This window comes from Ictalurus punctatus, chromosome 26 (genome assembly GCF_001660625.3).
Source record: "Ictalurus punctatus breed USDA103 chromosome 26, Coco_2.0, whole genome shotgun sequence".
Lineage (NCBI taxonomy): Eukaryota > Metazoa > Chordata > Actinopteri > Siluriformes > Ictaluridae > Ictalurus > Ictalurus punctatus.
The window spans coordinates 2,865,711-2,887,437 of record NC_030441.2 but is presented as its reverse complement, the minus strand read 5'-3'; the positions used below and the strand labels follow the sequence as shown (position 1 = coordinate 2,887,437).

General features: G+C 38.8%; 1 protein-coding gene across 4 annotated transcripts in view; it reads left to right on the top strand.

Annotated features, from left to right (window-relative positions):
- LOC108258873 (receptor tyrosine-protein kinase erbB-4) overlaps nt 1–21,727 on the top strand; it is a 50,059-nt gene that overhangs the window by 14,318 nt on the left and 14,014 nt on the right. For all 4 annotated transcript variants that reach the window (XM_053676307.1, XM_053676309.1, XM_053676308.1 and 1 more), the window contains 12 exons: nt 7,472–7,623; nt 10,056–10,242; nt 15,223–15,357; nt 15,753–15,818; nt 16,114–16,232; nt 16,776–16,917; nt 17,117–17,230; nt 18,642–18,768; nt 19,203–19,276; nt 20,300–20,390; nt 20,501–20,700; nt 21,126–21,258. In XM_053676307.1, coding sequence (XP_053532282.1) covers nt 7,472–7,623; nt 10,056–10,242; nt 15,223–15,357; nt 15,753–15,818; nt 16,114–16,232; nt 16,776–16,917; nt 17,117–17,230; nt 18,642–18,768; nt 19,203–19,276; nt 20,300–20,390; nt 20,501–20,700; nt 21,126–21,258 — 1,540 coding nt within the window. The remainder of the gene's footprint in view (nt 1–7,471; nt 7,624–10,055; nt 10,243–15,222; nt 15,358–15,752; nt 15,819–16,113; nt 16,233–16,775; nt 16,918–17,116; nt 17,231–18,641; nt 18,769–19,202; nt 19,277–20,299; nt 20,391–20,500; nt 20,701–21,125; nt 21,259–21,727) is intronic.

The window sequence follows — 21,727 nt, the reverse complement described above, 5'->3', positions numbered from 1 at the left end:
TTCGACTGAAATTCAGCGAGACGTGTGCCAAAGTTTCTGTCCTTGCATCGTACTTGAAAAAAGATACTATTTGAGTTAAAAAATTTACTTGAAATGTTTGAAAATCGTTGAAATCGTCAATTGCGTCCTGCGATGGGTTGGCACCCTGTTCAGGGAGTACCCAGTCTCTGTGCCCCGAGTTCCCTGGGATAGGCTCTGGGCTCCCCTGTGACCCAGTGTAGGATAAACAATACAGAAAATGGACCGATGTTTAATCATGAAGCGACTCGGTTTTAAGCTGCCCTTTATTTTGCCCGGTTATTGTCAGTATTTCTTGGTGGTTTTTTTTTCCTTCTTGTTGCATCTACTGTATTGTTCGACTTGGCAACTATAAATAAAAATCTTAATAGCCTGGATGCGAAGTCTGATGATTTGTCCACGCTTCTCCAACATCATTTTCCCCTAACATTGACAAGTGAGACAACAGAAATTGGGGCCGTTTTCAGATTCTACATAGACGTTGAAGGTTTATTAAAAGGTTAAAAACTTTGTTACGGCTTTCCGTTACCATCTCAACAAACTATACCTTCTTCTTCGTTATAAAACAGATGGCATAGGTTCCGAAATCTGATTGGCGGAGCTGCGTTCGTTGTAAAGATCGTCGATGTACACACACCTCTGATGGCATTGCAATAATTAAAATCTGTAACGCTCCAGGTTTTAAACGAATAAAATGGTAAGCCATTGATAATCCATTGATCTGTCCATAGAACATGCTAACATTTGTCTGTTGCTTAGCAACCACAGCTTACTGTTATCAGATGACACTGTGGTGGAAGATTCATTTACTGTGAATATTATTCATAATAAATAGAGTTTGAGCGTGTGTCAGTGGACGTACAACAGTGCGCCGTTAAGCCCGTGCGTGTCAGTCTTCATCTTTACTCACGCAGGAGGAACGATTAGCAAGTGAACACATTTAATACCAGCAGGTGTGTAGTTAACGCAGGAGCAAACACAGACGTCCTGCTGCTGCCCAAAACTGCTCCTGCTGAGCACGTGGAGGAAAAGATGTTGATTATTCAGGAGCCACCATAATTTGTTCTACTTTATCAGCTTGTGTGCTTATTTAAATGTAATGTTGGTGGTTGAACTTGTGGGTTTCTCACAGAGTGAGCATATCTATGTGTTTGAAAAGGCTAACCTGGAGCCATTAAACAAGAAAGTGAGTTTAATAAATGAAAGATCACAAACTGTGATGATTAAGAAGTAATTTGAGTTACTCGGAGGCATACACAGGCATTATTTGCTTCATGCTAGTGGTTTGGGACTCTCAGAACATCCTCCTCTATTGTACTTATTCTGCCTTAATTGCAGCAGTTTGTCTCTGTTCAGGGGAACTTTCCGGAGCGGATTTCATTTGTCTAAAGCAGTCCCCTCTATGCAGGGTCACGGTATAGGGTGTAGCGTCAGACCCACAGGGTTTAGCATTCATTCTAGCTGGAAGGTCAAACCAGCAGATGTGCAGATAGACCGAGAAACCAAATGAATGCAAGTACACGGATACCACCCTGCGTTTCCTCAGGACTGTATTCCACATTTCCAGCCTGAGATGTTTATCTGTTTCGGGGGAGGTAATAGCACCGGGAAACTAAAAGCACCAGTGTGCTGCCCAGTCGCATGTTTTGGCCCAGAAAAAAAGGTGTGGAACCTAATGTGATGCAATACAGTGTGGCAGACTAGTTATCTAGTTAAGTGCATTAATACAGATGAAGAGAAATAAACACTGTTATGATTATTATCCTCTTTGAACAAAAAGCCAGCAAGTCGTCCGCAAAACATATGAAAAAGCCATTTTCCAAGTTTGCTGGCCAAATCCGTGACTAACACTATGTAGCTTGCTAATGAAATTAAATCAAAAGTCAAATAATAACCAATATTCACCATTTGTGAGAATTGGACTTCTAGCCAACTACTCTAATCGATGCTAGTCTAACCTGGAATTAGCAAAGAAAACAGGCTAATCCTAGGTAGATATAGCCAGTTAAAATGAGCAAGTTAGCAAAGCTTACCTGAACATGCTTTTTCTAAAGGAGATGCCTCATTTTACTGAGGAAGGACGCAGTGGGCGCTCATCCTCAAGTTCAGCACTGCAATAAGATCAGTGTGGTTTGAAATATAACTTTTTCTTTTCTCAAGCATTCTTGTACTATTATACTAAATAACTAAATGTAAGATTTAATACATTTCTGCTTTAACTTGAGTGAATAATTTTAATTTGAAGTAATTATTTATTATTAGTAGTAGTTTAAGAGCAGTACTTTTGCCACCCGTGGTCAGTGCTGCTGTTAGAAAAGAGTGTCAGTTTCAAAGGAGGGATTAATCTGAACATGGTTAGGGTTTTGGCTGAGATCAACCCAGATTGCACCTCACTTTGATCTCTTCTACACAGCGTTCCTCGCTTTGCTTTTACTCTCATGGTGTTCCCGTCCAATTTGAGCCCTGCTACTTGATTCAGTTTGCATATGTTGGCAACTTTGCTTCCGCTCTTCATGGCTCCCGCGCTATATATTTCATGCCTTATGCATCACTAAAGTTCCTCAAATATTGTGGAAGACGTCAGCAATGCAAAGTAAAACATCATACCTCTGGTGCTGAATTTTGTTAAATATGTTTATACTGAAGTACATTGAGGTTGTTTTTTTTTTTTGTTCTTGTTTTTTTTTTGTCCTTATCTGGGAGCAAACGAGCAAGCAGTCGATTCACGAGTCGATTTATGGGAATAGATTTTCACTTTGTCCTTTGCAGGGACAAACTTTGTTCACTTTCCAAGAACTAAAAACACAAAATGCAACAGGGTTTAATGGACACAGTTCACTTGCATGACTGATAGACAAAACATAGTGTTTTAGGCTTAAATTATGTTCTGAATATTTCCTTTTTTGAAGTTAGCTTTCATATATGAGCTCAGGATGATTTGGGGGATTTTGTTTACATTTTTCCATGTTTTTTTTTTCTTTCAGAGGAAAGCGTTCTCTTCCCCCTTCAACATACATGATCTCACCAATGCCTATGATTGGCAAGTGTTGAAAAGTAGTATGCCATCCCTTCCATTCAGAAAGCATGGCCAATTTTGCTCCCTTGTTTTTTTTATTTTTTATTATTATTATTTTTTAAATTGCAGGTCTGGTCTGATCCAACCCGACCCTACCTGAAAGTAGGATTTCACTTCCACTTCCTGTTTGAGCAGCAGGTTAAAGCACAGTGTGGTTTTCATTGAGATTGGAGAAGGTTGGTGCATGAAATCATGGCAGTATGATGCTCCAACGGAGTCAGGGTCTCACTGTTGCGCCAGAGTCTAGTCAGAGCAAGTTGGTAAAGGTTTGTAAGGCAATAAAAGTTTTTCTCCCTCAGCAAACAACACTTTTTTTTATCTCCCTTTAAGCCATATCCAGCTGTGGCGAGTCAGGGTAATCAGTGGATTCCAGCTGTGCGTGATTGAACCGTGCTTTGCCTCAGGTCCATGTTCATTTATTAGAGTTTTGGTTGATGGAGCTGTCCTTGGTGCTGAAGTCACGCTGCTTTGGCTATCATGGTGCCCCGACATCACAACACAAAAAAGAAAACAAGAGGTTGTTTTATGTTGAAACACACAACTTCTTGCACTGTGGCAACATGTAGTAACATTGAGTCCATTTGTAAAGCTCACAAACCAGCTATCACTATCCTACACGTCACGTTTGAGAGCACTTCATTGCAGGTTTTCCAGACAGAAATTCCCACAATGAGCATGGTGCTTAGACAGAACTGGAGTCATCACCCACTGTAGTCCCCTGTGGCATGATGGACCATCTAAAACGATCATAAAAACACATGGATTTAGCTCAGTTTCTTGTGACCAATCTGACAGCTTGGACTTGGCGAGTGCAGGTATTGTTTCCCCCTGTCAGAGAAGGAGAGATTGTGGTTGTTTTTCTTTCTTCGTGAAAATCCATATAAGCAATAAAAAATAAGTAGCTGCTTGAGCCACAACTGCATTCATGAACACGTGTTTTTTAGTTTTTTTGGCGGGAGCAATTTAGGAACAGGTCTTGAAAAATTTATTGTAAACGTGAAGAACTCACCGAGTATATCACTGACTGAGGAGCAGCTGTTTTATTTTCCCACTACACAGAACAGAAATGTAGCTGTAGTCCTTCTCTCATGGTCACTAGTAGTGAACCCCTGCACTGTTATTTATGCTTAAATCAGACGTCTTTCTTTTCTCTCTATTTGTCACATTTCTGAACGCCTCCAACATGACAGACTGCTGACAATGCTAGAAAAATACTACTGACACACTGATTTAATGTTGAATATCCTTGAGCTCTTGAGAAATGTTATCTGGTCCCCAACTCCCTCTACAGCACAAGGTCTTGCCAATGTCACCATAAATGTTTGATGTTCTTCGATGAAAGGGAACAGCAGTGCTGGATACACCCGCCCGATCAACCTTCATTAAAAGAGCAAGAAATACTGCTCTTACAACACTCTTTCCTCTGTAGTGGATTTTTTTTTTTTTAAGTAAAAACCATCCACAATGTGAGTGATGTGAGTGTGGTGAAGTTTTGATTTTGCATTATCCGAGTGTCCATTTTCTATAGACGAGGTGACATTTTTGTGTTCATCACCGCTTTCAAATAAATTAACTGGGAGCCTGTGAAATATCTGACATTTATGTAAATTCGGTAGGCAGGGAACAGGACAGAGGAGCATCTGATTTTTAAATGCCATCAGTATTCATCAAATCAAAGTACAGTTGAGGCCAAAGGTTTACATACACCTAGGCTAAAGTCATTCAAACTAGTAGAGTAGAGTAGAATATCTGCTGTCAAGTAGAGTATCTGCTGGATTTCCATAAGAGTTCATTATAATCTAATAGCTGAGAGACATATTTATTTCAGCTTTTATTTATAGCCCCAATTCCGAAAAAGTTGGGATGCTGTGTTTAACGTAAATAAAAACGGAATGCAACGATTTGCAAATCTCATAAGCACATATGTTTTTCACAGTAGAACATAGTAAACATATCAAATGTTTAAACTGAAGAAATGTCCCATTTTAAGATAAAAAATTAGGTAATTTCGAATTTGATGGCCACAACATGTCTCAAAAATTTGGGACTGGGGCAACTTTTCGGGGGTTACTGTTCCAGCCTTTTTTCCAGATGTGTTGCGGCCATCAAATTCAAAATTACCTAATTTTTTCCTTAAAACTGTATATTTCTTCACTTTAAACATTTGATATGTTTTCTATGTTCTATTGTGAATAACATAAACGGGTTTATGAGATTTTCAAATCGTTGCATTCTGTTTTTATTTGCATTTTACACAGCGTCCCAACTTTTTTGGAATTAGGGTATGCTATATCAAATTTGAAGTGGGTTAAAAGTTTACATGCTGTACAATTGGGTTGCATTGACTTTTACTGTACTTGCTTGAACTTTCCACAAGCTTCTCATGATATTTCTGGAATCTTCCAGGCTGTTTAAAAAGACAGTCAACTTGCTATATGTAAACTTGACCCAAAGAGATTCTGGTACATGTTGAATTAAAGCTGAAATAGATCTGTCATTAATCGATTTGTTTTAAAATGACCTCAAACATGAGCTGATTAAATGCTCCGATTGCCCTGCCAAAAGAAATGTATTAGTAACATGAAATGTGTGGAATATATATATATATATATATATATATATATATATATATATATATATATATATATATATATATATATATATATATATATATATATATGTATATATAATCATTGTAGCTTTTGTTGTAAAAATAGAGCCAATACTCTTATTTTGTGTAAACATTAGCCATGAACATGATGAATTGTGCAAGCAAAATGTGTTTGAGACAAATATGGAGGTGTAATGGCTCATATTTATGGCTGATAAATGAAAAGCTTCTACATTAATCTGAAACTGTTGTGTTTGTTTTGTTTTTTTGTTTTTTTTACCCCATAAATTGACCTTACATAAAAGCATTTTGGCCAGAAATACCTAGAGAGAATAAAAAATAACAGAGCCTTTTACACTCATTGTAATCAGTCATGTTCTGAGCCACTGTGGCATTAAATCTTGTCCACTGGCATTTAGGCCCCCTGAGAGCGGGGCTATTAAGAGTCCAAACAGTAAGCTGATAAATGAGTCGAGGGTGTTGACAGCCAGTGCTTATCTGGGATGGATATGGCATGAGCCCGTACTCACTTGATGCCTAAATAGACCAAAAATGCAAATTTAAAGGTCTGTGAAATGCCTCGTGGAATTCTAACAGTAAAAAACGAATGTTGTTTTGCAGGTAAATCAGTGCCGGCTCTATTGATTTCACCTTCTTTTAGAACTACTCCTAGACTGAAACCGCACCACGATTTCGATGCTAAAGATGTGGATTTATTACCGTTTATTGTTGTTACACCAGCAGGGTTATAATTCTTATCCTTAATCTATTTCTTAGTTCCTAATGTCTTATAAACTGACCCCATATTTCATGACCTTCTTGTAAATGTGCATGTGCGCATGCATGCTAAGACCTTGGTGACCATATGATGTAGTATGTTACTATACAGCGTCACCATCGTGAACAGCAATCTGTCTCTGGAGCTTTTTCGGTGAGTTTGCTGGTCTGGATTTCCAACTTCCAATCAACAGGGACCCTGGCAGATATCCAGTGTTTGTCAACCCATAGTTACATATGTACCTAGCACTCCATTTCACCCTTCCTAACCACCAGGAACAGTGTCTTTACACGTTGATAACCTAGATTACAATGTGTCATGGAAGTGACTCGTGATTCGGAAGGGTGCACAGATCTTATAAGTATCTTTATATTTGTCCTACTGGAATTGATGATGTTAACCTTGTAGAATGTAAAGAAATTTCACGGTGATGCGCAGGCAGCTGTGATGCAGATTTCCTGGATATCACACTACTGTCATTGAGAAGGAGAGTGGCGTGTCATGGTAGGACTGGGCTTCTAGCCCACTTGTAAACTGTGGTGATCCCCAGTGGGCCAGTGTGTGGGAAGCATGACCTATCTTTAACACGTGAGGTTGTTTGAGTCCAGCTATTCGAGCAGACGGTTATGTCTGGATGGACAGAGGAAAGTGTTTGATGGGTGTAAAGACGTATGCTTAATTGCATGGTTTAAATCAGTTGTCACATTGCTCAGATACGATTTGACAACACGTAAGCTTTCGCTCAACAGATGAGAATTTTTAGCTGTTGTCTCGTTGGTCTAGTCTAGTTTACTTTTAAATATCACTATCACCACCGTTGGCTGACAAATTAGCAGTAAAGATCCTGTTAGGCCACAATGGAATGCCTTCTTCAGAAATATATTTAGGATGTTCTCTATACCTGGACCGTAATCGACGCACCTTTTCATCAAATCTTAATGCAGTATGTTTCACGTATGTACCGTTATGCTTGTGTGTTAATTTACAGTGTGTGAGGGCACCGATAACAAGCTCAGCACCCTGTCAGATCTGGACCAGCACTACCACACGCTGCACAAGTTCTACGAGAACTGCGAGGTGGTGATGGGAAACCTGGAGATCACCAGCATCGAATGGAACCACAACCTGAACTTTCTCAAGGTGAGTCACACCAACGTTAAAAAAAAAAAAAAAAAAAAAAAACTAAACACCCGAAGGGCACTAGTGTCGATCTTTGGAAGCCACTGCATGTAAACAGTTCTTTCACACGGGCTACTCGGGGACCTCGTGAGCAAAGTGCTGTGAGTTCAGAAGCCTTAGGGAGAGAGCTAGAGCTGGGGAAAATAAACCGATAACCTCACACATGCTCACAAAGCTCTCTGCCTCTCGCACACAGATGACTGACAGCCGTCTCGGTTCAAAGACAGGAGTGGGTTAGTGAGAGTGCTTATCACAAGGGAGCACAATCTTGAAACAGCAGAGAGAGCGAGAGAGAGAGGGAGGGAGGGAGAGAGGGAGAGAGAGAGAGAGAGAGCTCAAACGTCCTCTTTTTGTATACTCTTTCTTAAGCCTCTGACAACTTAAAACTCAACACACTCATGATTCAGAGAGAAAAACATAAAGTAGGATGGCCAGCAATCAGCTTAAATTACTAGCTGTTATGCAAAAAAAAAAAAAAACCCCACAAAAAAACACCATCAATCAAGTATTTGGCATTGTTTTTCCCGGTTGGATATATTTATTTAAACGTAAGGAACGTAAGAACACTGTTATATGAAAATTCTCATCTTCCGAGTGGTGACGCTTTTAACTCAGTTTAATCACACCAACCAATTGTTGATTATTTTCCTTTATCAGCGTGAGACAGCATGCGAGAGAGCACCGCAGTGACGCCGCCTCGGTGTCCCACAACTCCATCGTTGTAATGGATAAAAACTGGAAGCAGCATGAGTGGTATGGAGCCAGGATTAGCTTAATTAGCACTCGCTAATGGGGAAACGAGGGGATCGTTTTTACCTCCACCTCTCGCAAGTGTTAACGTCACATCGTACGCGAGAGTCCACGCTTTCGTCGTCGCTGTGCCGTTTAGTCTATGAACATCCGGTGCATTCATCAGGAGCTTTTCAGGCAACGAATCTCACGTCTTTCAGTTTCAGTTTATGATATATTGTCCAACTTTTCCATCACAAGTTTGTATTTATGAGATGTTGCCATTGATGTTATGCCTTTTCCATTGATGTTAACGTTTCTATAGTAACAGCATGTACACGGAGGAGCCATAAATAAACATGCGCGAAGCTTTCACTATACGTCGGGGCAGCGTTATTCTAAAACGCATGTGACATTTAGAACAATTCATTATTCACTACTTGTTAGGTGTCGTTTATTTCCTTCTCCAACGTGAAGCAGTGTGCAATGTCAGGGTCTTGAAGTAGCTCTTGGAACGCTCCTCACATTGGCACGTTCACGTCTTACCCTGGGGATTTGCTGGAGAGTGAGCTGGATGAAATGAGAATGAGGCTTCACATCCGTTCCTTTTTATTTATTTATTTATTTATTTTTGTATGTGGGTTGGGATAAACGTGCCCGCCTTTCTTTTGGCAGAGCTTTTCAGGAGCAGAACAAATTGCTTAAATAACAAATTAAAATAATCTAATTTGGATAGTTTGTCCTTCAGCGAGATTTTTGCGATTGCGTTTGATATTGCAACTCTGACATTAACAGCGATGAAGCTTTTACTGGCTGAGGTTTTATCGCATTTGTCCCTCCTACCTCCGCTTTACCACCAGCAAGATGATCTCCTGACTAAACTTTTGTAAGGATTTGCAAGAACTTGTACAAAGATAAATAGCTAAAGCTTTAAAGGATAACCTTTTAAGGGTAGGGTGAGGAGTGGGCTACAGTAAGTGCTCAAAGGCTTGCTTGTTTATTTATTTATTTATTTTTTAAATTCTACAAGTGTAAAAATTGCTTTCACTTATGAATTTTGCATGAGATCAGGTTGAAATTCTTTTGGTGCCTTACAGACTGTAAACTGGAAGAGAAACTAGCATGAGATGATAAACTATAAGTAAAAGTCTCCTTTTGGAAACGAGCGCTAATTAGCGGGTGTACGTCATAGCAAGGAAGCCTTAGCAAAAGTTTTAATTCTGTCAAAGTTGACAGCCATTACACTTGTACAGCAATTTGGTCTTGATCCCAGATTCCTTTCAGATGTGCTAACCAGATATGAAAAGAAGTAATTCTTAATGTTTAACTTTACTAGGTTATTTATAGATTCGTGGTGGCTTCAGATCCAGAGGTGACCAAAAAATCCTGTGGACATCATGAGGAAAAAGCCGTGGGTCAAAAGGGAACCCGTTGTCTTCTGGGTGACATCAGATAGTGGGATTATAAAAATCATTACAGTGTACTGGTGTAGAAGGCAATCAGTAAAGGGGAATAAGTGTGTTGTAAGATGTTCAGATTGGGATGAGCACAGGATCCAGTTAGGGACACATCATCTAGTCTTGGGCATAAAAAGTTTCTGATCTTTATTTCTTCAATGTTGAAATGAATAGTTTTACATCTGAATGTGCTTTCCTCCATTCCAGTCGATCCGCGAGGTGACGGGTTACGTCCTGGTGGCTCTGAACCAGTTTGACTATCTGCCTCTGGAGAACCTGCGCATCATCCGCGGCGCCAAACTGTACGAAGGCCGTTACGCTCTGGCCATCTTCCTCAACTACAGGAGAGACGAATACTTTGGTTTGCGCCAACTCGGCCTCAACAACCTCACCGGTACTTGTTCTTTTACTTCTTTCTGTATCCACGGACGTGTCTCTTTCTACGGTTTCTCTATGTGCGTACTCTCATGGCACCACTGTTATGTTTAACAGGGTTTGCTCGTTTATTCTCTACAGGAAAAATGATAATGAGTTTTTATTAATCACGTATACATTACAGCACAGTGAAATTCTTTTCTTCACATATACCAGCATGACAGGAAGTTGGGGTCAGAGCGCAGGGTCAGCCATGATACAGCACCCTGGAGCAGAGATGGATAAATTCACACCTTTAATATCTGTATACCATGTTGATGTTTCTGTAAAGCTGCTTTGAGACAATGTCTATTGTAAAAAGCGCTATACGAATAAAATTGAATTGAATTGAATTGAGTTAAGGGCTTTGCTCAAGGGCCCAGCAGTGGCAGCTTGGCAGTGCTGGGGCTTGAACCCCCGACCTTCTCATCAGTAACCCAGAGCCTTAACCGCATATCAAACCTTTGTTTATTCTGTCCCAATTGCTCAAATAGAAAGATGGAATGCGACTTTATATGATATATAGGAAATCAGCATTTTTTTATTTTTTTTTACTTTTAAGGCTTCCAAGTTAAAAAAAAAAAAAAAAAAAAGTTATAATAACCCAGAAAACTCACTTACGGTTTTGTCATTTTAAACTCCATTTTACAAAAATCCTTAAACTCCTGTGAGAATTCAAGGACAATATTGATGTGTACAAAGAAAAGTCACTGAAGTAATAGTCGCCATATTTTCATGTGTAAAGATACTATTTTATATATATATATATATATATATATATATATATATATATATATATATATATATATATATGTATATATGTATATATATATATATATATATATATATATATATATATATATATATATATATATAGAGAGAGAGAGAGAGAGAGAGAGAGAGAGAGATATCTGTTGCAAAAGATTATGGGATATTTTACCCGTTAACGAACAACGAAGTGCAAGTCTAATGTCCAGCTTATAAATATTACGACTGCTTGGTAGTCTAAGATTTAAGGACTAATATGCTTTTATTATTTAGTAGAAAGTATTTCACACACACACACACACACACACACACACACACACACACACACACACACACACACACACACACACACACACACACTGTAGGAGACGGTGTAAGAACTGGGACAGTGGTATGTATATGAGGTTGAGTAGGTGAAGGAACACTTCTGCTTCCTTTATACACGTGCACAGGACTGCAGTTCATTCACGACTCAATAAATTCCCCAAGATCGTGAAATATATATTACGCAGGGGTCCAAGTGGCATCGGCACCATCCCATCTGTATTCAGTTCACTTCCTCGACTGCTCACTGCAGAGGATGCAGGAAGTATGAGAATCTGGGTCTGAATAGACTCTTGTTTATTTTCATTTCATTTCATTTCACTGGAAATCATGTAAATAGTCTCATTTACCAAAAAAAAAGTGTTACCTTTACCATTTACCATTAAGCATTATGCTAGATTTCTACATTTAAAAAAAAATATTATTATTATTTTTTTAACAACAGTGCCATTGAATTTCGAAGTCTCTGAAGATGTTGATTAGTTTTCTATAACAGGTTCTGACAAAGTTTTTTGCTCAGGAGCGCTGCGATTTTAACATCGGAGAATCAGAATCATCCAACCCCTACTGCAAATCAGGTTTATTGTCAAAAATGTACAGACTTTCAACCGTTTGCAATGAACACATCAAACAAAAGCAATTGAAATAGTTCAACACAATGAATGCTTCAAACGGTTTCACCAAATTCAACTGAAAACGCAACTTATATGAAAGGAATAAAAATGAGAATAAGATTGATACTATGTAGAAGTAATTATTAAATGGATTAAGATGTTAACTGTTACGATGTTACGATTTTCTGAGAGAAAAAAATAAAATCTGAGTTTTGGATCTACAGTACCCTTTAGTAAGGCCAGTTACAAACTCAACATGGTTGCCATGGTGTATACAGTCATTTATAACTGAACTTTACCGGTATTACATTCATCAGTATATACCGATTTTTATGTGTTGCATGTATAAATCTATCATTTGAATATTGAAACACGGCAATTTGCTGATGCTTGAAAACTTTTAAAGAACAACACACCTCTATCACTACTGGAATGTCCGAGATACAGGTTAGTTCCTGCTAACACTTTGGTTACGCTTAAGCAAACAGTCGTTCCCTTAACAAATTAGTTTTTTCCCCCCTTTCTTGAAGTTAATAAAGCAAAAAAAAAAAAAACAACCCCAAACCCTCAGCTTGTTATGTTGGTGAGAACTCCTCTATCCTGATATCCTGAAAAATCCAACAGAGCAGTACAATACAACGTGTTAATTTCCAGAGAAACGTGTTTTCTCCGTCGAAACGGATAATGCAATTTGTTGCCGTCTATTCACGCTGATTTTCTCGACCATCTCTCTCGCTCGACTTCTGAACCAGGCCGATGTATGGGCGAAAACATGAGAGTCTGATTAGCTCAGGAGCAGCGGGACAGTGTTGGACAGAATCTCATACATATAAATCATATTCAACCAGCTTTGATATCATGCGACCAGGTTGATCTCGTTTTTCCTTTGGCCTGTAGTACTTTAATAGACACGGCAAACAAACAGGAACATCTAAGACTCTGGAGATCACAGCTCCATCCATGCAAGCTCAAACGTAAAGTATGTGCTTCTAAAAAAAAAATAAATAAAAATAAATAAATAAATAAATAAATAAAAAGGCCACCATCACTGAAGGAGTGAATGAAGGCTGCGTCCCAAATCCGGTAGAGTAGCATCCTTCCATCCTGACTTCCTTTCATCAACCCACCGCCAATCTACACATGAAAGCATAACTTTAATGTGTTTACTCCTCCCGGGTATTTGATTGAACCATCTGTGAAAGATAGAAGAAAAAAAAATCTCAAGACAATCATTATGCGATGTAACATTAAAGACAGAAACGATTTACTTACATGGCTACGATATGAATGAGAAGATGGCTAACAGTGAAATACTGCAATCACACAATGTTGTTATATTCCTGCACGAAGAGTCTTAGTTGTAATGATCACATTAATCACAGGTAATTATTCATCAGTGCATAGAATAGCACTGGATACAGCACAGTCTATTATTCTGTACTTTGCACGATTTTATTGTGTGCACAGCTTAATGAAAACATGAAACACTATAATATCTTCTGATGTTCTATGACATGGGGAATTTTTTAGAAATGATTTAAAAACAAAAAAAAAAGTGAAAAATTGTGGTGGGGTGGTGGGGAGGTGGTGGTGGTGGTGTTGAAGGGGGGGTTGTCCGGAAGCCTCTCATTGCTGCCTTGGCAATGCAGGGGTATAAAGAAATTAGGCCGGTTGGCTTGGCGGGAAAATGCAGCATGTCAGGTGACATCAGAAAAGCGTTCGTTTCCAAATATGGAAACAAATAGCTTTGGAGAGATTTTGTGCCAGGCTTCTATGTATACAGAGAGTTGGGCCGAATCATTTGGCATATTCAGAGCAGGTCCCAGTTTGTCTTGCCAGGTAGTTTGCATTATTGATCAATGCATTTTTGGATGATATAAAAAGACGTTTTTTTTTTTTTTTTTTTTTTTTTTTTTTTTTTTTTTTTAAATGGCTCCTTTTGGGAACTACTCCAAATAGGGAGACAAATTGTTTTGGAGATGTTTTGTGCCAAGCAGTTTATAATATCACTCAGTAAGCGTAATCTTTTATGAAGGCCCCTCTTTTCATATTCAAAGCAGGTTCCAGTTTGCCTCGCCAGTGTGTTAGAGACAGTGTGTCTCCATTCTTTAACCTGGATGCTTTTTTATTTATTTATTTATTTATTTTTATGAAAAGGTTTAAGAGGCTCCAAATTTAATTCTCTAATGTGTGGCATCCTGTGTGGAATACTCAAGCTTTCAATCTTCCTGTCTCAGTGTACTCTTAAATCCAATGCATGGGATGTTCTACATAAATGTGTGTGTGTGGGGGTGGGGTTGGGGGGGGGGGGGGGGGGGGGGGGGGGTTGGGGGGGTTCTACCTATAATGTACTCGACTTTAGATACTTTATTCAAACTTGCCTTGGGAGCTGCCTTCCAAAGATCATATCGTGTAAGAAGCCTGTTTAACAAACACTTCACTTCGGTTAACAAACTGGCAAAAAGTCGTTTTTAGAACTATATACTTGTAGAAAACTTCTACAAAGTTTGACCAGGTGAAGAGATTTTCCCAGGCTGCCACATACATGATGTTCACAACGTGACGGTTTAATCAAATCCATAACATGAGTAATGTTCGAACAGTAGAACTTTCCAAATACCGAAGTCCTTTAAGGTTCCTGCTTGAACGTCTCAGCTTTCGTCGATTTCGCGATCTATAAAGCAGCGCAAACAATAGAGGAACGCCTCGTTTACCGCGTTCATCGTTTAATCCTTTAAAGCCTGACATATTTCATCCTGACTCATTATGAAACAGTAGGATTTGAGGAGGTCTGAAACACGATTACAGTTTAGGAGGCTGTGGGAAGAAGAGCGGCTCCTCCACACACACAGTTGCATTAGCTCATTCATTCGTCATGCTCGACAATCACGTCCGTGCTAGCTCAAGAATCTAAGGAAGTTAAGGAGACTGCAGGGTTTCTGTGTGGAGTAAACGCAAAGAGGTTCTGAATACGATGAACTTTCTGCTATGTAAATATATATGGATGTAACTTTTGCAGAGGGCGTGGATTTTGCAAATTTCCTACATAGAAGGTGTGTTCTTTGAGAATCGGTAGATATAAGGGGGCGTTTATTCTGTCCTCTGGCTTCACCTGTAGATTTAAATACCTTTACTAACGCAGCGTATACACATAAACAAGACATGCGATGACCATGACGTTAATCTAGATAAGATTTACGCTACAGATCTGGGTTAAATATATAGCAGCTCTAATTTTCAACCTCCTCCATCAGAGATCCTGAACGGTGGTGTGTATGTGGATCAGAACAAGTTCCTGTGCCATGCAGACACCATCCACTGGCGGGACATCATGAGGAACCCTCACGCCGAGCTGCTGGTGGTGCCGTCCAACAATAGCGGCAATTCGTGTGAGTAAATCCTTAATAGATATTTACAGCTTATAACAGATTCGTCAATACTTTACAGAACGTGGTCATTTACGTATAACTGATTAATTCAAAGGAAATATGAGAACAAGAGCTCATGTAGATGACTGGTAGTCATAGTATGGTGGTCGTATTACATAAACGCTTTAGAAAAAAAAATACATTAATAATTGCTAACATTTAACATCTTACATAAGAAAGTCTTCAAGGAAGGACGTGCACTATGAAGTGCTTACAGTAACGCCACTTTATTGCACAACTTCACTGAGGATTTTTTTTTCCTATAGCATTACGACAAAATGTTGTAATTCCTTACTTAGTACTACTTAGTATTACTAAAGTACATTTTATATATATATAACTTTTTCTTTTTACAGGTAGACGATGCCATCGAACCTGTAACGGACGCTGTTGGGGCCACCAAGAGAATCAGTGCCAAATCTGTAAGCGTCCTAAATATAAACACACTCTCTTTTAACATGCAAACACACCATGTTTTCACATGAATGTTAAAAGAAACAATCCGGGATCAAAGACAGGTTGTATTACAGACCCGTCATCAGATCAGTACCAGACTAAACAACTGTGTTTGTTGTGTCTTTACATCGCATTACATCGAGAGCCATAAACAAAGTTTATCTTTGATCTTTTGATAAAGCAGGCTTTTGGACCCAGCTGTATATAAAGTTAATATATCTGGTGTAAGTGAAATGTTGTGTGTTTGTGTGTGTGATTCAGTAACGAAGACGGTGTGTGCTGATCAGTGCGACGGTCGCTGTTTCGGTCCGTTCGTCAGTGACTGCTGTCCCCGCGAGTGCGCTGGAGGCTGTTCAGGACCCAAACACACCGACTGCTTTGTACGTCCTCTTTCTTTTTGACTAATAAAACACACTGTTGTACCATATCACCATTACGTATTCTTTTTATAGTCTGTGTGTACAGTACAGACTTATTCAAACCTTCACGGTTGTGTTATAAAGTACGTTTTAAGGCCAGCGTTTATACAAGTATGATTCCCGAACGGGTCATTTGTAATGCCGGGAAAGTAATGGCACTCCTGCGATAACGTTGTCATTGTTGTTTATCGCTTCCTGAGTTTCGATTACTTCAGGTTATTGCTGCGCGCACACAGGGATGGTATACATGCCTAGATTTTAATTAGAACAGCATTTCACTCTTTTACATTACACATTGGATCAATTGTTCATTATGTTGTTGTTGTTGGTGTTTTGTTTTTTTTTCTACATGTGAACGGTGTTAAATTAATAAAACGTAATGGTTTACGCCAAAACGAATCTCAGTCGTATGCCAGGCGAATGATTCAATGATATGCTTAATTCCTTTCTAAACCCAGTGACCTTTAACCTCTTGATCATGTGTAATTGTGTTTTTTGACGTAGGCTTGTACGAACTTCAATGACAGCGGAGTTTGTGTGACTCAGTGTCCTCAACCTTTCATCTACAACCCGACGACCTTCCAACTGGAGCACAATCCCAAAGTCAGATACACGTACGGAGCGTTCTGTGTCGAGAAATGCCCACGTGAGTGAGGCGGAAAGAAGGCGTTATCGAATAAAATGTAAATGATATAAACGAAGAGATAATGTGGATTTTGGTTGGCGTTCTTGCTCGAGAATGCGTCCTAGAGGGTTTCGTATAGAGAGAAAATGTCACGACTTGTCTTGGGTGTTGTCTTGGATATTTTAAAATCTTGAAAACGTTCCACTCTGGTCTCCTCCAGACAACTTTGTGGTGGATCACAGCTCCTGTGTTCGAGCCTGTCCGAGTAACAAGATGGAGGTGGAGGAGAACCACGTCAGGATGTGTGTCCCCTGTACTGACATCTGCCCTAAAGGTGAACATCCACCACTGATTTGAACTGTAAAAATGCACCAATTATAGTAAATCTGACTGCTGATTCCATTGAAAAGTCAGAACTTCAATCCTATTCTGAGCTCATAACATCTAAAGCTATTAACTAGGCATTTTTTTTTTTAAAGTAGAAGTAGGTAACAAAGATCTAAAATAAAACTATCATATTATTTTGCACAACAATTTTGGATTATAATCTACAATGTCTGAAGGTTTCTTTTTTCATTCCGTCTACTCATGTAAACATATATTTGTTCACTAATCTGGCTATCTAAAGGCTAACGCTGATAAGTATGATAGCTTATAATTGTGCTGATTCTGCAATAGCAAGTAAGGCAAACGTTGCTCTAGTGGAATTCCGTAGAATTTCTTATTCGGATACATCTAACGAGCGATAATTCACTGGCAATGCGTTCGGCACATCACAATTAAAAACTGTCAAAATGGCGGTGGTTGTTACCGTTATGGGAATCCATCAGTTTAAAGGTTTGGAGTCCAAATAATATACAATGACGAAATAGTTACTTTATAGATTTCAATTATGAGATATTGCATCAGAATCACAAGATAATAACTTTAGAAACGAGACAGTAAGTAGAAATAATGATATCGGATCATAGTAGTAAGAGAGTGACTTGAAATAATGAGATATACCAAGATTTAACGATAAAATAAGACAATATTACACAAAGGGGGAAAAAAAGTTCATTGAATTTACTTAATTAAAACGAGTGCGTGAATGAAGTGAGATTTATTTTGTTTTTTAATGGACTTTTTCTCGTGCAATGTAATTGGATCGCATTAATACTTACATGTATTGATCGCACTCATTCTGCATGGTTCGCGGTACTTAGAAACTCGTTCAAATTCAATTTACTACTGAAATTGCATTTTGATGAAAAATTTAAACTGCTATCAATTTTTACTCTATTTAAGCTATACACAATACGTTTCAGCGTAGATCAAAATAGCAGCATAGCGCTTCAACTTTTCGCCAGAGCCATTTCTCCCTGCAGCTCTCGTCTGGTTTCTCAGTGAGGCTAAGCAGGGTTGAGCCTGGCCTGTGGCTGGATGGGAGACCTCCTGGGGGAAAACTAAGGTTGTGCTGGAAGAGGTATTAGTGAGTCCAGCAGGGGGTGCTCACATTGTGGTCTGTGTAGGCCCTTATACCCCCACTCAACTATGTAAAGCACTTTGAGTGTCTATAAAAGTGCTATATAAATCAAACTAACTAACTTTTTATTTTCTTCACGGCTTGCGGGTCAAAACTTTCCCAAGACAACCAACGCAAATGAAACGAGTCCTGTCTTTCGCTTGAGCCTAAAGCTGAAGCTGTTTGCAGCTGGATATTTATCAGAGTTTGAGTGTTTTGTTGGTGTGTGTTGCTATTTGAGTGTGTGATGGAATAGGGACAGGCAGTCTACACACGGCTCAGACCGTTGACTCCAGCAACATCGACAAGTTCATCAACTGCACTAAAATCAATGGCAACCTGATTTTCCTCATCACTGGAATTAAAGGGTGAGAAACTTCTCCCTCTCTCTCTCTCTCTCTCTCTCTCTCTCTCTGAAACGTACAAAGACTGGCAACACGATCTATGATATTTTTTGGTAAAGTAATCCATCTCTGAGCTTGATTTCCCCAGAGTGTGTTCAATTTTCCGCAACAGAATTTCAATTTTAGTTGAACTTTAGGGCTTTGCCACTCACATACTAATTTTGAGAACCGTGAGTCTATCCACCTGTATTACAGGTTTTTTTTCCTTATTTGACAGTTTCTTACAGGCCTTCATTCAATAAGATTGTCAGAACTCATTTAGCGTTTTCTTCAAGCTGCCTCGTCGCTCCGAGACGTCATTAGTCCATCCTTCCACTCCATGAGCCATTTTAACCCTCACTCTGAAGTGCTGGACAATTTGCTTCCCGCCTCTGATGTTTCTCTTCGCCCCCTAACAGAGACATGTACCACGGGAGCAGAGCTTTGGACCCTGAGAGACTCAGCGTGTTCCTCACAGTTAAAGAGATCACAGGTGAGGACCAGCTTTCAGTTCTACACCACTTTACACACTATCTAGTGCATTTGGGGATCTAGAGTATGTCAGGAGAGTAGTAAATAATAATTATTAGTAAATAAAATGCAACAACAACGAACTGATAAATAAACGAAAATAAAATATATTATAACATGCAATAATGACTAAAATGAAATGTACAGTATATTTCAGAACAAAATATACAGTGATTATTAAAATAGATTACAATAATTGTGCAATAATATACACAATGAAAATGTCTAATCTAATTTAATAGACAGTACAAATACCAAATAAAATGGATTATGAAGTGTCAAGAATTATAGAAAATTTAATGGAAATCTAACAACAATTTAAGATGCTATAATAATACAAATAAAATAAAACAGATGCAATTGATATATCAGTAGGATTAGTTAGTGTTGGCAATAAAAAGGTAAATAAAAGTGTGTTTTTAATATCATAATCTAAATGATCAAATATTAGGCTACATACACCCGGGCACGTACATTTTAAAAAAAAATTATTTATCTATATTTGTATGTAATTTTTTAAATGATATCTTCTAATAGTACTTATTTATTAGATGAATTTATTGAGAATGGTGTAACTGTATTTTATCGGTTTGTTCAAATTGAATCGAACTATTATATTTCCTGCTCCGTCGTTCATCATATTAAACTCGTGCCTCTGACTGTGTCATGCAGCTAATGGGGCGAAACGTTCTTATAATGGAAACGGCGGTATGGAGTAAAAAGTAATGGCGCCTCTCATGCTGAACGCTCGTTATTTAAACATGTGATGATATTTGCTCGCCTTCTAGTTAATAATAAAACCCTGCGTTGTATTATTATTATTTTTTTAATCAACTTTTCTCGTTCTGTTCCCTTTGTAATTGTGTATTTTCGTGCCATGAAAAAAATAAATATTTTTTAAAAAAGAGACTGTGTAGAGTACGAGGAGGAAATGTCAGTGTTAAATGTCTGCAACGTTGTCTAGTAAAATCCGGGTGATTTTTAGGGTTCTTGAACATCCAGTCCTGGCCGGAGAACATGACGGACTTCAGCGTGTTCTCCAACCTCAGCGTCATTGGAGGAAGGACGCTTTATAGGTGAGCGCAAAAGAATATCGCTTTTTGATCAGGACTGATTTAGTTAATTAACCCTAGAACGAAGTTATTAAGGGTTATCACTGAGTGTCGACGTCGCATTATTCACTCAGCGGCGTCTCGCTGATGATCCTGAAGCAGCACTGGATCACGTCCCTGAGCTTCCAGTCTCTGCAGGAGATCAGCGCCGGGAACGTGTACATCAGCAACAACAGCCAGCTGTGTTTCTACCACACACTGAACTGGACGAGGTTTTTCCGCTCCGGCAGTCAGCGAGCGCTGCTGAACAGCAACAAGGAGACGCAGCAGTGCAGTGAGTGCACAGCATAGCATCTGACACCAGACTCATCGCCATACCCTCGACATCTAAATGGCCAATTTACTGCGGAGAATACAGTAAAAATATTTGTGTTGAGCTGGATAGATATGATACATGGATATGTCTGTTTATGTCTAAGGATACTCAGGATCCTTTTTTGGGGGGGTGAGCTTTACCTTTTATGGAGTTTTGCAGGTGTCATTTAATGTGAATATATATATTTTTAAAAAAGAATTGTTGCTGTGTTGTAAGAGGAATAAAGCACTTCAGCACTATAACAGCACCCACCATGGTGCTTTATTAAGACAAAATGACTTTCTGTGACATTTATAGCTGTGAAATTGTGACTTAATTACCTGTCATAAACTATTTTTATATAAGCGTTTATATTTATATACATGTGTGTGTGTTTTTCCCAGTTACAGAGCAGCGTGTGTGTGATGAGCTGTGTTCAGAAGCAGGATGTTGGGGTCCCGGTCCGGACCAGTGTGTGTCCTGTAGGTACTACAGTCGCGGGAGGACGTGCGTGAAGTCTTGCAACCTCTACCACGGGTCAGTGTGATTGCTTTACGCTAAACTAAACCTCTCTCTCTCTCTCTCTCTCTCTCTCTCTCTCTCTCTCTCTCTCTATATATATATATATATATATATATATATATATATATATATATATATATATATATATATATATATATATATAATGTAGTAGTTCCTACAGGAACTACTACATTTTGTATGATGTAGCAGCATGTGTTTTATTCCTCTGATACCATAGCAACTGGACAACGATTACAGTTTTTAAACTAATGAAAGAATGACACCTTGTACTCTTTTTTTTTAACATAACATTTATTGCATGTAACATTTAATGTTTTGCAAAACACAAAAGTGATGTTGCGTTTTTAGCATCTACACACACTGTCATTCCCTCACCAGCCTTTTAAGTTAATACGACAAACATTCTGTCAACCCGGTTTACATGAAGTCCCCATGGAGCTTGTTGCTATAGAAACGGTAACTT